Genomic DNA, 15,421 nt, shown 5'->3' on the forward strand with positions numbered 1-15,421 from the left:
AGTAGGTCAGCCCTATATATAGGGCCTGCGCGCTTCCCGGGTAGCCCGGCTCATGCCCTTTATATAGGGCCTGCGCGCTTCCAGGGTTAAGTTGAGAAGTCAATTATAACGAGTAGTTACACGCATTCTGGAGTTCGAAAATGGTCAATTTCCGAATGTTTTGCACTCAAATTCTTCTTTTTACCTCCTCAATAGTATTCAAAACTATCTTTTAAACTTATTTTTATCTGGGAATATCATTTTGCATAAGGCCACCTGTGAGAATAGCGCAGGCGAGCCTTTTGTCTATTCTCACCCGGTGTGCATTCACCGTCAGGCCAATAGCCTAGGCCAACCAGTGTAGCGTTCACCCTGAACCACAGAATTCTAGACTATGATAACAGAATTGTAGAATCATGTGCCGTGAACAAACGTTCCAGCGCTCTTGTGTTACTATAGCCTAAAAGCTTGCAATTTTGTCTGTGGGCAGTGGAGAGAGAGGTTTTTTCGTAAATCTCCAGTCAATTTTTGTTTTTTACTAAACCTCATGAAACTTCATACACTTTTAGATCTTTGCATGCATGCACCAACTACAGTGGAGTCCACTTAAAACGAGTCCTGAAATAACGAGAAATTTGTTATAAAGACACTATATTCTAAAACCCCGTTTTTTCCCTTCTTTATCTTTGTAAATAAAATACTGCTATTGCGCAGTCACATTAGTTGGTTATCACGTAATATTGCAGCTGCTGTGCACAGGGCACTGACCAATTAAACATATAAACCCTCGCCAGTTGAGAAAGTTGTTGGTGATCCAACGAAACAAAGAATTGGAGAGACCACGCGAACCAACAAAGAAGGCCGGAGCGAATAAGGGGGAGGGTGTGGCATGCTCAGACAAGCAGATCGCATCGCATGATAGTCCAGCCCAGTCTCGATTATCTAGGCCTACCTTGCCTCTCACTTCTCTGTTGCAGGGTGGAGAGGGCACAATGTTGTGATAGATGGAGTGAATGTGTGACGTGCGCAAGCAGACGCAATGCACCACAGAGTGTGGTGGGGTGGGGGCAAGGAGATTAAAAGTAATGTTTTAAGCTCCTTGGATGGGGGACAACACAGCGGGCGAGTTGGCCTAGAGCCAGAGCCTCTTCTTTTTGATCGCCAACGCCGATCTGTCAACATTGCTAGTTCTAGAGAAAGAAACCTGATTCAATTTTTGATCAAGTAAGACCTAGAGATCATGTTGAACAAAATCAGCATCAGGAGAAATACAAAAAAGAATGAACAGAACACCAAACTCATAGATTAGGCCTACTTTACCTATTTCCCTTGAATTTATTACTAGATCCCTTATAACGAGAATCCTTCTATAACGGACATTTCGCACAGGTCCCCTCCCTCTCGTTATAACAGGATTCCACTGTACTCGGTATATGTTCAGTACTAAATGACTAATGGGGTCAAATTTTATGCATTCACTTAAAAATTACGAAAACCGAGGGTTCCTTTTTTTTTGTGTCACACGGTATTATATATTTGGACGATAACTTTGTTTTAAAAGGTACTTGTGTGTTGGTACTAGTAAATGTTGTCAATAAAATTTGTATTGTGCATCATGATTTGTTAAAAGGCTGTTCTGCTTTTATGCTACTGTACTCAAATTGTCATGTTTTTAAACTGAAAATTTTAAGCTCATTTTAATGCGCCTGGGATGGGAAGGTTGCTATTTTTTTGCAATTTTTAGGCAGTTTACTTTGCTTTTTTTTGCAATTTTTCTATTGTAAAAATGCAATTTTCCGCGGGGCCAGTCTTTGATGTTAAAGTAAATTTGGACATGATGTGCAAGATTGCTTTAGGTTTTGGCATAGTCGCTCGGGAATTTTAGCTCGGACTTAATAAACATTCTCTTTTTTTTTTTTTTCTAGAGCGCTGTTCGACTATGATTCTCAGCTGCCAAGTGAACCAAATGGACTGCCATGTTTTGCACCCCAAGGTAGCTCAGTGGTGTCCCTGGATAACATGGGCATCTCAGAGCTCACATTTCAGGGAATACTTGACTTCATCTACACTGCTGAGGTGGAGCTAAATCCAGAGAACATCCAGAACATGCTTCAGGTTGGTTCTCGTTGTATAATCAACGAGTATTAACTACCCTTCAAAAGTAAAAAAAATGATGTGTCACAGCACATTGTTGTGATACTGAACCTTTAAATCATCATGTGTTCATCTGATTTTATGCTGTTCATTCCACATGGACTTCATGAATAATCTCTTGTTTGGGATCTTAGCTGTGCTTGTGATAACAAAAGTCTAACTCAAGTTAGATTTGAATATGATCGGTTTATTTTGAAAATAGAGTAGAGAATCACAAAGTATGAATGAATGAACCTTTATCGATCTCTTGGGAGAAAGTGTACATGGTCATGTGCATGGGTTGACAAGTTCTTATTTCTCTCTCTCATTCTCTCTTTTCTCTCTCTCTCTTTCATTCTCTCTTGCTGTTTCTGTCTCTGTCTCTCTCAAAAACACACACACACACTTACACACACGCGCACACACACGCACACCCAAAAAATTCATCCTATTGCAAATGGCAGTGAGAAAATAAATCAAAATATTTTTCTCCACTGCTGAATGTGTGCTGCCTTGAGTGAACATCGAGACACCCTTGTTAATAATAATAATAATAATAATGTTGATCATTTCTATAGCGCCCACACTCCCATGTGAACACAGTTCTAGGTACTTTACATAAATGCATATGTACGTGAACTATATTCACGCACGCGCACACACACACTCACATGAACACATTACACGCGCACATGTGCACACACTTGCACGCCAAACACTCACGTGCACACACACACACACACACACACACACACACACACACACACACACACACACATACACACACACATGTACACACACACATAAACACATTACACACACACATGTACACACACACATAAACACATTACACGCAAACATGTGCACGCCAAATACATGCGTGCACGCATGCGCAGACACACACACACACACACACATCTACTTGCTTATGTGCATGCTTGCACATCATTATAAAATGAGCACATACAAATACACATAATAAAATAATATACACAATGCAATTCGCAAAAAACGTAAATGGATACATAGTCATTTACATAACTTTGTACTGAACATGAATCTGCTGATAGACCTATAAAAATGATGTCATTTGATGTGTTGACACTGGTTAAAAAATTTTTTTGTGCGTACACTTTTTCTTCTCAATCATTTTTATATTAATCTGCCACTGACAAAATTGTAACATATTGGACTCTTACATATCCATGGCTACTTTATATTTCTTGTTACTGTTGAGAATGAGTACAAATACAAATAGTAAATCAAGGCTATAAAGAAACTTTTCTCCATTTGTTGCAGGACTAGCATAGAAATCATTGAAGGGGTAGTTTGAACAAACAAACAAACATGCCATAGGGTATGTCAATGTAATTAGATTGTATTATTACTGCATTACTGGCATCTGCAGTGTAGTGGTTAGGTGCTTTGCTGCCGCATGTAAAAGACTCGTTCAATTCCCAGGTCAAAGGTGAGAGAAAAGTGTTGTCGTGTTTCTGGGTCTTTCTACTTGGATGTTGTATCCCTCTCAGTACGGCTTGGCCCTGATAGAAAGGGTCAGAAGATCGTCTACTAAATGGTCTTAACTGTGGCAATGCATAAAAAACACCTTCTTTGAAAAATAAATAAAACAAGAAAAAGTTACTACATTGATTCTATTTCATGTTTTTCCAGGCAGCTGACCAACTGCTTATGGGTGACCTGAAGAGATTGTGTTGTGAGTTTTTGGACACATGCATCACCACGCAGAACTGTATCGGTGTGTTCGACTTCACTTCCCAGCTCTCCTGCTCCTGGTCTCACCTTAAAGTCTCTCAGTATTTGGATGAGAATTTCAGGTCAGAACTCGAAAGCGAAACTTACTCTTGTAGCTGTCTTGTAATTGTAAGGTTGTGGATTCAATCCTCCACTTTTAGAGTGAGGAAGGACATTGTAGTCGTGGGAAAGATACTTTATTTTAGTTTTCTCTGTTCCCCCAGCTACAAATGGTATTTGTGTATCAGCTGCCACAGACTTATGAGTGACAGAGTTTGAGTGGATGACAGGCTGTTGCACTGTGTCTTTCTAAGGGAACTGAGATGTCAATATTTTTGGTATAAATAATGGGGGCACGTTGTAACCTCTGGTGGTTGGACACTTGAGTAAATGAATGATTAAATAAATTCCACTTTATCGATCCCTCTAGGAAATTCGGTTTACACTGGCATACATGATACATAAATGCTGAAATACATTTATACATGATGAATTAAATAAACGGATAATACACAGTATTGCAAACAGACAATCCACCCACCATTGCTGATCACCACTGTGGAACGCCCTATTTTTGAACCAGGGTTACCTTTTCCCCCTCCAGTAACCACTGTTCCACCGACACATGCTTGACATTTTTGTAAGCTTGATTTCGGTAACCACGCAGTAAGTGAAGCCCACTAGATGTGGTATAGCAATGTTCTGAGTAATTTGTGAGTTTTCTTGATCATTGTTTCTTTCTATTATTTCTTCTGTGTGTCTCTCTCTCTCTCTCTCTCTCTCTCTCTCTCTCTCTCTCTCTCTCTCTCTCTCTCTCTCTCTCTCTCTCTCTCTCTCTCTCTCTCTCTCTCCCTCTCTCTCTCCCCCCCTCTCTCCCTCTCTTTCCCTCTCTCTCTTTCTCTCTCTCAGAGATGGGTGTAGTATCTAAGGGTGTGACCCATAAATAAAAACCTCTAAGTTATCATGAAATAGGCTGAAGAATAACTCAAAGATTTAGGTTGCTTTTCATCAATTCTTTTTTTTTTTTTCTAGTGAGGTGAGCCAACATGGAGAATTCTTACATCTGAATGCTCATCGGGTGGAGAAGTTTCTCTCTAGGAAAACCATCAGTGTGAGAGAGGACGAGGTTCTCGACATTATAATACGATGGTTCCAGCATAAACCCGAGATCAGGAAGGACGCCGCCTTAAGTCTTGTGGAAAGCGTTGTTTTCGCAACAGAGATCTCTGATAATGCTGTTTTGAAATTGGGCGACTTGGGCAAGTATTTTAGCTTCCCTGACTACATCTTATTTTGGTTCTTTTTTTTATAGTAAACGTATCGGAGACGTTCTGGCAAAATGAGTTACTTCTCGCAGTCCATGGCTGGAGATATCAGCCTAAAATCTGTAGATTTTCAACTGATGCCATTTTCTTTAAGTTTAACATAAATAGTCTTTTATCATTTCGTACTAATAAACTGTACAAACTCAACTAATAAATTTAACATATCTATTTCCATAGGGCAAACATCCAAGAAGTAACTCATTTTGTCAGCACGCCACACATCCGTCCCTTCTGTGTAAAGGAGGGGAGCGGGTGGTTGGCAGGTGCTCTGGTGTGGTTTGCTCCTTCTTTCCTATCAAACATCTGTCGTCCTCATCTCCCTTCCTTCTTTTTTGTGTATGTTACTCTCTTGTAACACGTAATCTATTCTTCAGCGCTTATATGACCGTATTATGTTGCAAGGGCCATAAAACTCTTACTAAAAACTAAAACTAAAGGGAGGGATAATGTTAAGTGCTGAGTGTTTATCTTGATCGTTATATTGTTGAAAGAATATGGAATGGAGTAGGTATGACTCTCAGTGTTTATTTTCACTTTATTCACTTTTTAAGAGTGTGTTTTGAAATAAAGTGACAGTATAATATGTATATTATCTGTTCCTATGATTCTGTAGCTGAACGCGTTTAGGAAGTAACATTTTTCATTTTACCCAATCTTGGTCGAAATTGAAACAAATTTGATATATCTCGAACATGTTGATCGATTTTCAAACTTGATGTCCTCATAGTTGAATTTTATTTGTTCGAAGTTTTATGGAAATTAATGTAGAGATGACTGAGTTATTGTCAATTAATTGGGTCCTGTTTTTTTTTAGGCCCCCTGTAGGTGTTGAACTAGATTTGGTTCTTGAACAGGAACATAAACTGACATTTTTTCTGCTTTTTTTTTTCAGGTGAACTTGGTGAGGAAGTTTTCCAGGTGTTAAGAAATCTAAAAATCCAGCAAGAGGAAACCCCACCCATTCAGCGTGGCTACACGCGGGTCGTTGTTGCATGTGGAGGAGAAGGATACTCAGTGGAGTAAGACTTGATTAACAATAACATAATATATGAGTCATTGTGGTGAAATCAGGCACTCGTCTAAATGTGTGCGTGCCTTGTGAAAGGGACCAGAAGACGCATTTGTTCAAACTGAGATATCAGGCTTCAAAGGTCAAAAATAGAATTTTTGACAAAAACTAAGTTCCATTAAAAATGGATTCTTTAGTCGTTAACCCTTAAAACCCTATACCGCTGGTAACCGCTGACGCCGTATTTTCCTATACCGCTGGAAACCGCTGGTCGACTTTATCGTTTAATTCCCAGTGCTAGAAACAGGGGATGTAACTCCAGTTCCAGATGACTCTGTCGCGAGCAGAAAGTACCGATAATGTCATGAGAGCAGTTCTACACCGAAAGTTTGGAAATTTTGCGAGTTTTAAAGAAAAATTAGTCACTTTTCGCTGCCAGGCCCTTCAGGCAGCAAAATTTTTGACATTTTTTATCCTAACCAAACCCCAATAATGATCTCCCAGTCGGATATATCGATAAATATGACCGTTGAAGACGATTGCAATGTTCCGCATAACATCGATGATGATTTTGACGATAGTGAAATTGGCAGGGGATCACCACTAAAGCTACCAGAGGCTAGATCTTTGGCTGGGTCTAATGATACTTTGACTGAAGTGGAGTCGGGGATCACACACAAGACTTAAGTCATAGAGTTGGTCCTAAAAACCAGTGTTTTAACCTTTTCCCCTTTTGTTCAGACTGTGCATTCATATATAAATAACATTTTCAAACTTCAGTAAAATCTAACAACAATTAAAGACACAGTAAACAAAATAGTGAATCAACCTAATTTTTTTCTAGTATCTCAATTTTAATTCAGGATTCTAGGGAGGTATGAAAAAAAAGAATTCAGGGTTTTAAGGGTTAATATATCGATATTTACAAGAGCTTGAGTTTCTTTTACTTTAAAGTACATTTTTATTAAAGATGTTTTTTAACACGAGGTATATTGCATAATCCCCAAAAATGCATGAGAAAATTGGTTTTCCGAGTACACATTGCATATGGTTTCTCTTGTCCATTCATAAAGTCAACCCAGTCACACTGCATACCAAAATTTAGGTCATTGTCTCCCCTCTCTAGTTGCGGGTAGTGCGCATGAATATCTAAAACATGTAAACAAAGCAAAGCTTTGCGCATCCTTACCCTTTCGCCTTTTTGGAGAGCAAACTTGTATGGCATTTTTCTGCCCTGCACAAACTTACATCTATTTCTTAAAAACTCTTGCTCAATGTGGTGGTGAATTTGTTTTGAAGACGTAATATAAACACTTTGAAGCTGTTCTTTTGTCTTAGCTGCTTTTTAAAGTTGGTGTGTGAGTAGCGAATGTGTTGTCAGGTCATCTTGAAGCGTAGATCTATCTATTTGAAGCAGAAACAAAGGGGGGAACTTTGAAGCCGTTTTTCTCAGTACTTTGTTTCTGTACCCTGCCTTACAAAATCACCCATATCTCAAAAACTACTGAAGATATCTTTTTGTTTTGTTTTTGTAAGTGTTTTACGGCGCTCGCAACTGCATAAGGTCATATGACCGCGCGGGACACATTTAACTTTTTCAGTTGGTAGGAAATTTTGAATTTTGCCTGGGTGGCGGCCAAAGCCTACTCTTATCGATTTTAGACCACCAAGGGATCCTTAGTGTGCGCAACTTGCACACGGGCCATCCGAGATTTTTCGCCCTTGTCTGAGAAGGCTAGGTGTAGATCTTTCCTACAAGAAGATCAGTGGTGTGGCTGAAAGACAGCAGTAAGAAGAAGCTAAGGAGTAGCAGTAGAAAGGCTGTAGAAAGAATCAGGAGCCCAGAGAAGGGGGGCAAAGGAGAGGAGGGAGTGGGGGCAGAAAGAGGAGACGAAAGCAGACGGCAGAACATTGCTAGAGAGCAGGAAAGGAGGGGAAAGAAGACAAATTGAGAGAAAAAATTTTTTTTCTAACCCGGGACCTTTGAATGAGAGGCCAACACCTTAACCTCTAGGCCACGAGAGCCCCCGAAGATATCTTTAAAATTCTAAAAGCATATTGTTCAGAAATTATCTCTGTACATGAAAATGCAAAAAAAAACGGGATTCTTCAAAATGTGTCTTCTGGTCCCTTTCACCAGACATGCTCACAAATAATGAAATCAAAGATATTAGCATTTTTCTCGCCGTTGGGCAATTAAAATTTTTTTTTCTTATTTGGCTCAAGACCTGTTATATCCATTTAAAAACACATTTCTGTATGGATTTTACTGAAAAACATTGATTGAAGGAAAAAAATTTGTAAATTTTCAGTTTCTAAGGACTCTCAAGCTATGGAAATTACCAAACTTTGGTGGCCATTTACTTGCTAATTTTACCTCTGAAACCAGGCGACCCTGACCTCCTTCAATCGCAAATATTTCAACTTTTATTCAACATAAACGGATATTTTTTTCTACCAAAAGCAAAGCAAAGGAACAGGTTTAAGATGATACCAATAACCCCATAGGCCTAAAAATTGATGAGCTCCAGATTCCACCACATCGTGACACATGACATTTATCCAGTGCTGAACCCCAATTAAAAAAACACAGGCTTTGAGCACTTTACAGATACAATAGTAACATTTAAACAGTACATCGTAGTCTTGCTAAAAATCTCTCCATATATATCTCATTAATCTAAAAACAGAAATGGCTTTAGCCCTTTCACCCATTGTTTTAAGTTTCATTGATGGTAAAAGTAGTTTCTTTTTATCAGCTGATGACTTTAAATTGTGAGCTGGAATTTACAGCTTCAACGGGTTTGGTAAATATGGTGAAGGATTATCATTCTTACATTTGTGACATGAGGGGCCAACTTATACATAAATCTTTTCTCAACTGGAAGCGAGTGCCTGTGAAAAAGGTGTAGCGGAGTCTTGCTTTCTTGCATATAAAACTTAACTCACTGCATTGTTTTGAACAGTCTGAAGTCTTTTCACTTTCTCCAGAGATAATCCTGATTACAAAGTGTTACAAGAGTCGAGTCATGATGAAGCTGAGCTTTTTACTACAAAAGCAGTATACTTAGTATTGATTAAATGATGTATTTTACTGATTTTTTATTTCTGGAAACCCCTGAAATCTGGGTTAGCCCGCTTTTCCTTCAAAGCGACCAAATATCAGTTTCTTAAAACACATGATGGTATCATTTGTGATAATATCCGGAACTTCTAACTGTCAGAAACGCCACAGAATAGTAGGAATACGAAAAAAACCAAATGTGTCACGATGCAGTGGAATCAGGCTATTGAAATTGTCAAACTTTGGCGGCCATTTTCTCATTTATTTTACCACTGACAGGCGACCCCTCATCCGTCAATCGCAAATATCTTGACTACTATTCAAGTTATATGGGTATTTTTAAAAATCGAAAGCGACACAAATAAATATGCTTTAAGATGATGCCAATAACTCCAAATGCCCAAGAATTGATGAGCACCTGATTCCACCGCACCATGACACATATGGTTTTCTTCATTTAGTGTGTCACTGAGACTATACAATTTTCAGCATAATGGACAAGTTTATGTTAGCTGGTAAACATTGTTGAACCATATATTTGGGTATCGTTAGCATAGAAATGATACTATAGATCATGCATAACTATTTGTGGTTGAGTATAAATGGTGAACAAAACTGGACTGAAGACTGAGCCCTGGGAAACTCCATTCATAAGAACATGATCTAATGGCTTGTGCTCTTAAATGACAACAGACTAGTATCAATTTGAAAGAGTAGACAAGCACTGGCTACACATAGATTTTTGTCCAGCTATGCAGAAAAGTTGAATTTTCTCTTGTAATTTCCATCGTTTCAAGAAAATGTATATCAATAAATGGTCGCTTTTAAGCACAAGGGAGCTATCCCGAAAAATGCTGTTTTGAGGAAATCAAAGTTATAAGTTTTTGGATCCTTATTCAATGTCTTTAAAAGACAAGGAGGGTTTTCTCTATAACCAAACAATTATACACACCATTGAAACCAAACTTCTCCTGTAGGTAGGGCAATGCCCACGTTTGGTGTAGGTCAAGATTTCTGGAAACCCCCGAAATCTGGGTTAGCCCACTTGTCCTTAATAGCGACTAAATATCAGTTTCTTAAAACACATGATGGTATCATTTGTGATAATATCCGGAACTTAATAACTGTCAGAAACACCACAAAATAGTAGGAATATGTGAAGAGGGTTGCCTGTTGGTGCAATAACTACTCATTGCAGTGATCATATCCTCTTGATAATTCTGTTTTGATTATGTCTTGTGAAACAATCAAAATTTTGATGTCACGGCTGCTGCGGCTAGAAAAGGGATCATGATTGGTTGCGGGGTTTTGTTTTTATCTGTTTTCAAGTATTATGAAGGGGCAATTTATTACCTCTGTCTACAATAATCCTAATTGGGTTTTTTTCTCTGTTCCAATAGGTTTAAATACCACAAAGAACAAGAAAGTTCCAATTCTATATATAAACATACTGTTTGTCCCTACAGCCGTCTGCCATTTTGTTGTCCCACAAGACCGCAAGAGGTACATTCTACACAAGGGGCATTGCAGTTACTCAGAAGTTGCACAGTGATACTCCGCCTTTCTCTCTGTTAATTGAACATGTTGTGAGGGCTGGATTTGTTTGAAACACTTGCACATCTCTTGTACTTCCTTTGTAAGATGGGTTGTAAAAGTCATTAATTTTATTGAATGCTTTGACTTACTTTTATAGAAAGTGATATGACTCCCAAAGAACACAGTTCATGCCGCCAGGTATGTGAATGTTTAGCTTCATAGTTACAAGCAATATCTCGTTAACCAATTACGGTAATTGTTTGATGTTTATTTGTTCCTAGTTCTTCAGCGCCTGAATCAGTTTTTGTTGATTTACAACTAGACTTTCTTTCACTGTGTTTTGTTCAGAGATCCTGATGACTTGGAGGTGAAAGACTACACTCGCTGTGTGCGTCTGTTTGATGGGTCGGCGGCCTCACAAGACTGCTGGGTTGACCTGGCTCAGATGACCACAGCTAGAGTCGACCACGGTGTTGTGGAAGTTGGTGAGTACTTAATTTTTCTGACCATAGTTCCGAGTAAAAAATGAAAGTTAACAGGTATAAGACTAACTTCAGTTTTGTGGAAGTCAACAAAGGCGGAGAACCTGTGTGGATTTCTTGTTGAATCGGGGGTCGGTCTTGGGTTATGAATTGCATTTTTCATGAGATTGATAGTGTCCTGAAATAGAATTTAAAAAACCCTCAGTTTTGCAAAAGTAGATCATACTTCCAAAAGCCATTTTTTGGGAAGTGTAACAAAGTTCAAAATCCCTTCAGCTTTCGGAAGCGCTAATCGTTTTTGCCTAAATCCCCATGTTCTTTGAATACTGGATTTTTCAGCATTATTTTCAAATAACCAGCGAAGAATGACTGGCTGCAGTGCATTGTATCATGACAGAAGAACATGATTGAAACTTCTAATCTTCTTAAAAAACGAAACATATTTTTAATTAGAGAAAGTATTTTATTGCGTCTTGTAGCTGAGGAAATGTATTTTGACCAAAAAATTGGCATGATTTAGTATCCCTGCCAAGCTATATCAAAATTTGTAATTAAATTTTGTTTTCATTCAGATGATCCCTAAATGATCACTGCTCTTTAGATAATAATTATTTTGATGATGTGTTTTTCTTCAAGTTTAGATTGACTGGGGTTTTGTCGTTAATTGTCATGCTCAGGTATATTTAATTCTTTTTGCAGCGGGCTATCTCTATGCTGCTGGCGGTCGTGACAAGAATAGCCGAATCTTGAATTCATGTGAGAAATATGACCCGTTTACCAATAGCTGGAGCCGAGTAGCTTCCATGAATCACGCTCGCAAAGGGTTTGGGCTGGTTGCCATTGAAAACTTCATCTACGCAATTGGAGGTAGCAATGATTTGACTGACCCTTTAACATCAATGGAGGTCTACGACATGTTCACTGACAAGTGGAAATCTCTGCCAGATATGATTGTGAAGAAGGCATGGGCATCTTGTACTGCTGCTGGAAAGAAGATATATGTCATAGGAGGAGGCATTGTAGAGAAATACTATGACTCTGTTGAGGTTTTTGATACTCAGTTCCAGACTTGGTATGCTGTGTCCCCTCTGAGGGAGAGAAGATGCTTTGCACAGGCTGTGGCAGTTGGAAATGACATCTATGTGTTTGGGGGCCAGCGACGCATCGAGTGCCCCAGTGCGGCCCATTCTGGCCACAATGTCAAACTATGTGGCTCTGAATGTTACTCAGCTCGCTGGGACTCATGGAGGCCCCTGCACACTCAGCGCTATGAGCCTGGCTTTTGCTCCATAGCTGAGGGCTCCTCTATCAACAGTGCCTTATGTGAGGGGGACTGGATTCTCGTGGTAGGTGAGCTAAACATGAATGGTGAGTGGCACGCAATTCGGGCCTTGAACCGTCACACGCTTAAGTGGGAGTGTCTGGTAGCAAATGGGCCAGATCGTCAACGCCGATACCCATGCTGTGCCCTGAACATACCTAGTCATGTTCTACATCAGCTGTTCCATCAGAGGAAGCTCCACTACACTGAGGTCATCAGCGACAAGTAAAATTCTTCAGGGTCTTTCTACATCTACACAATGCCCAGCATTTTCAGATTCTATTGCTGAGATAAATTTTTAATTGCTGAAAAAAGGTTTCTGTACAAGGGTGAGGTATTCTGCTCCCATCATGAAACATCAGAATTAAGGTAAACAAGATACTGCTTTGCATATTTTCAGAATGAGTGGTTTCTACAGCTTTTTGCATCTTGCTCCAAGTTGCATATCAAGTTAGTTTATATATAGATGGCATTTTATACAGACACCTGCACAACGTGGCATTGACCGAGTTTCTTCATGTTACCTATACGGATACAGATGGTGTCCAAACTATTGATTGCTCCTTACTGAAACTCCAGACAAAGTCATGTTTTAGTGTGTGTGTGTGTGTGTGTGTCACTACATGGTGGAATCAGGCGTTCGTCAATTTTTCAGCATATGTGAAGTTATTGATATCATTTTAAAGATTGTTCATTTGTCTTGCTTTTGTTGAAAAAAACCCCAACTCATTTATCTTGAATAGAAGTTGAGATATTTGCCAATTAAAGATGTCAGGGTAGCCATTTGACAGATGTAAAATTAGCAAAAAAATGGCCCCGAACGTTTAGTGACTCCCAAAGGTCGAGTGTCTTTCGAAACTGCAAACTACATTTTTCTGTGCCTTTGATCATTGTTTTAACGTGAAATCCACATACAAATGTGTTTTTATGCAGACGTAAAAGGTGTTGAGAACAAAAAAAGTTTGATAAAAATTGTCTAACAGGAGTAAAAATGCCAGTTTCTCCGATTTCATTATATCGATGAGCTACTGATTTCACCACAATGCCACTGATAATATTTCAGGTTACCCAGCTTTTGTTGGGTTTTTTTTTTTAAATGCCTCTGTAGAGCCCATCTAATCCTGATTTGTATAGCACATTTGCGGAGCGGTGATACCACCCTTGTGGTAGTAGAGTATGTATTTGTTTATATAAGGGTATGGAAGTGGGAGTATAACTTAAAGTAGAAACAATTTTTCTCATATAACAATCTTTTCATTACAGAGTGTTAAGTGCTACGACTGCTTTTGCTACTCGGGTAGATTCAGTGCAGTGATGTCCCTATTCATGCTTCGATTTGCTTTTTCCCTTTAGTATTTGAGATTTGTTTGCCTAGTTGTGAGTGAAAGCTGAACACCTACACACTTGCATGTCAGTTGTACTTTGGACTGCTGTAATCCACAGTGCTGTTGTAAAAAGAAGGGTTTTTACTGATGAATGTTTGTACTTCTGAGAACTATGCTTTCATGTCATGTTATAGTCTTAATGGTGTTTCTTATTAATCCGTCAAGTATGAGCCCTGATATGGATTATTATGTTCTCACTCTGCTTTGCCCTTTCTAATTTTATAACGTCGAGAAATTTAAAAGTACATGTCAATACATTTTTAGATATTTATTCTACATTAATTTTGAGTCTTAAACAGTTAATAGGTAAAGTGTTTCTTGTATGTTTAAATGTTTTCTTGCTTATCTGGAACTTGTCTTTTCAAGGATCGCGTAGATTGCTTAGAATGTGTGTAGATGATTATTATGAAGTTGATTGGGCAATGGACATCGCAAAGTGATAAAATCTCATTCAAACAAATTAAATTGTTGGGATATACCTACTTTTGTCACAGAGCAAATGTTCTAGAGGGGCATTCACTTGGATTTTATATTACTGATGATGTGTCTCTTATTGTTTTGTCTAAGTACCTAGTGAAGAGCTGGTGTGTGCTGTAAATGTTAGGGCAGTTCTCACAGCGAAGACATTTTCATTTTTTGTTAGCTATGGCCGTAAAATTTAGTTTCTTTTCTACTGATGATTGAAAGCACCCTAAATGTTGCTTGCCAGTTTGCACAAATCAAACCCATTGAAGCCATATGATGTCACTTCTGATGACAAGGCTCTATCCTGCTGATTGAAAACAAGGACTAACTCAGAACAGAAATCTATCTTATCATTTTCTTAACCGCGGCTAAATTTTCAATCGAACCAAACTGTGAATGATGAAAGAATTGCAGAATTTTTATAACTGGTATACTGCAACAAAAGTTTTTCCAAGGTTTGAAAAAAAAAAAAAAAGCAATACGTTTGAATTGTTTTTTAATAGATGGTGAAAGAGACCACAGCTGAATTTTTGTTGCAGTGGTGGAGAAAGTTGAAGGAGAAGGGGAGAAGAAATTTCTGTGTGTGCCTGGTGAAAGGTACCAAATGACGCATTTTGAAGAATCCTGTTTTTTTGCATTTTCATGTGCAGAGATCACTTCTGAACAATATGCTTTTTGGGTTTTAAAGATATCTTCAGTAGTTTTTTAAATATGGGTGATTTTGTAAGGCAGGGTATGGAAACAAAGTTTTGAGAAAAACGGCTTTAAAGTTTCCTTTTGTTTCTGCTTCAAATAGATAGATTTACGCTTCGAGACGACCTGACAACACATTCGCTACTCACAAACCAAGTTTAAAAGCAGCTAAGGCAAAAGAACAGCTTCAAAGTGTTTATATTACGTCTTCAAAACAAATTCACCACCACCTTGAGCAAGAATTTTCAAAAAATAAATCTAGGTTTGCGTAGGGTAG

At 38.6% G+C, this 15,421-nt stretch overlaps 1 protein-coding gene across 1 annotated transcript in view; it reads left to right on the forward strand.

The window, feature by feature from the left end:
• Positions 1 to 14,957, forward strand: part of LOC101847158 (gigaxonin) — a 17,331-nt gene extending 2,374 nt beyond the window's left edge. Inside the window, exons 2-7 of the mRNA XM_005089135.3 lie at positions 1,905 to 2,094; positions 3,784 to 3,947; positions 4,897 to 5,123; positions 6,082 to 6,208; positions 11,147 to 11,283; positions 11,980 to 14,957. Of these exons, the coding sequence (XP_005089192.2) occupies positions 1,905 to 2,094; positions 3,784 to 3,947; positions 4,897 to 5,123; positions 6,082 to 6,208; positions 11,147 to 11,283; positions 11,980 to 12,830 (1,696 nt within the window). The 3' untranslated portion in view covers positions 12,831 to 14,957. The remainder of the gene's footprint in view (positions 1 to 1,904; positions 2,095 to 3,783; positions 3,948 to 4,896; positions 5,124 to 6,081; positions 6,209 to 11,146; positions 11,284 to 11,979) is intronic.
• Positions 14,958 to 15,421: the final 464 nt, after the last annotated feature.

The sequence above is a fragment of the Aplysia californica genome, unplaced genomic scaffold, assembly GCF_000002075.1.
Source record: "Aplysia californica isolate F4 #8 unplaced genomic scaffold, AplCal3.0 scaffold00003, whole genome shotgun sequence".
NCBI lineage: Eukaryota > Metazoa > Mollusca > Gastropoda > Aplysiida > Aplysiidae > Aplysia > Aplysia californica.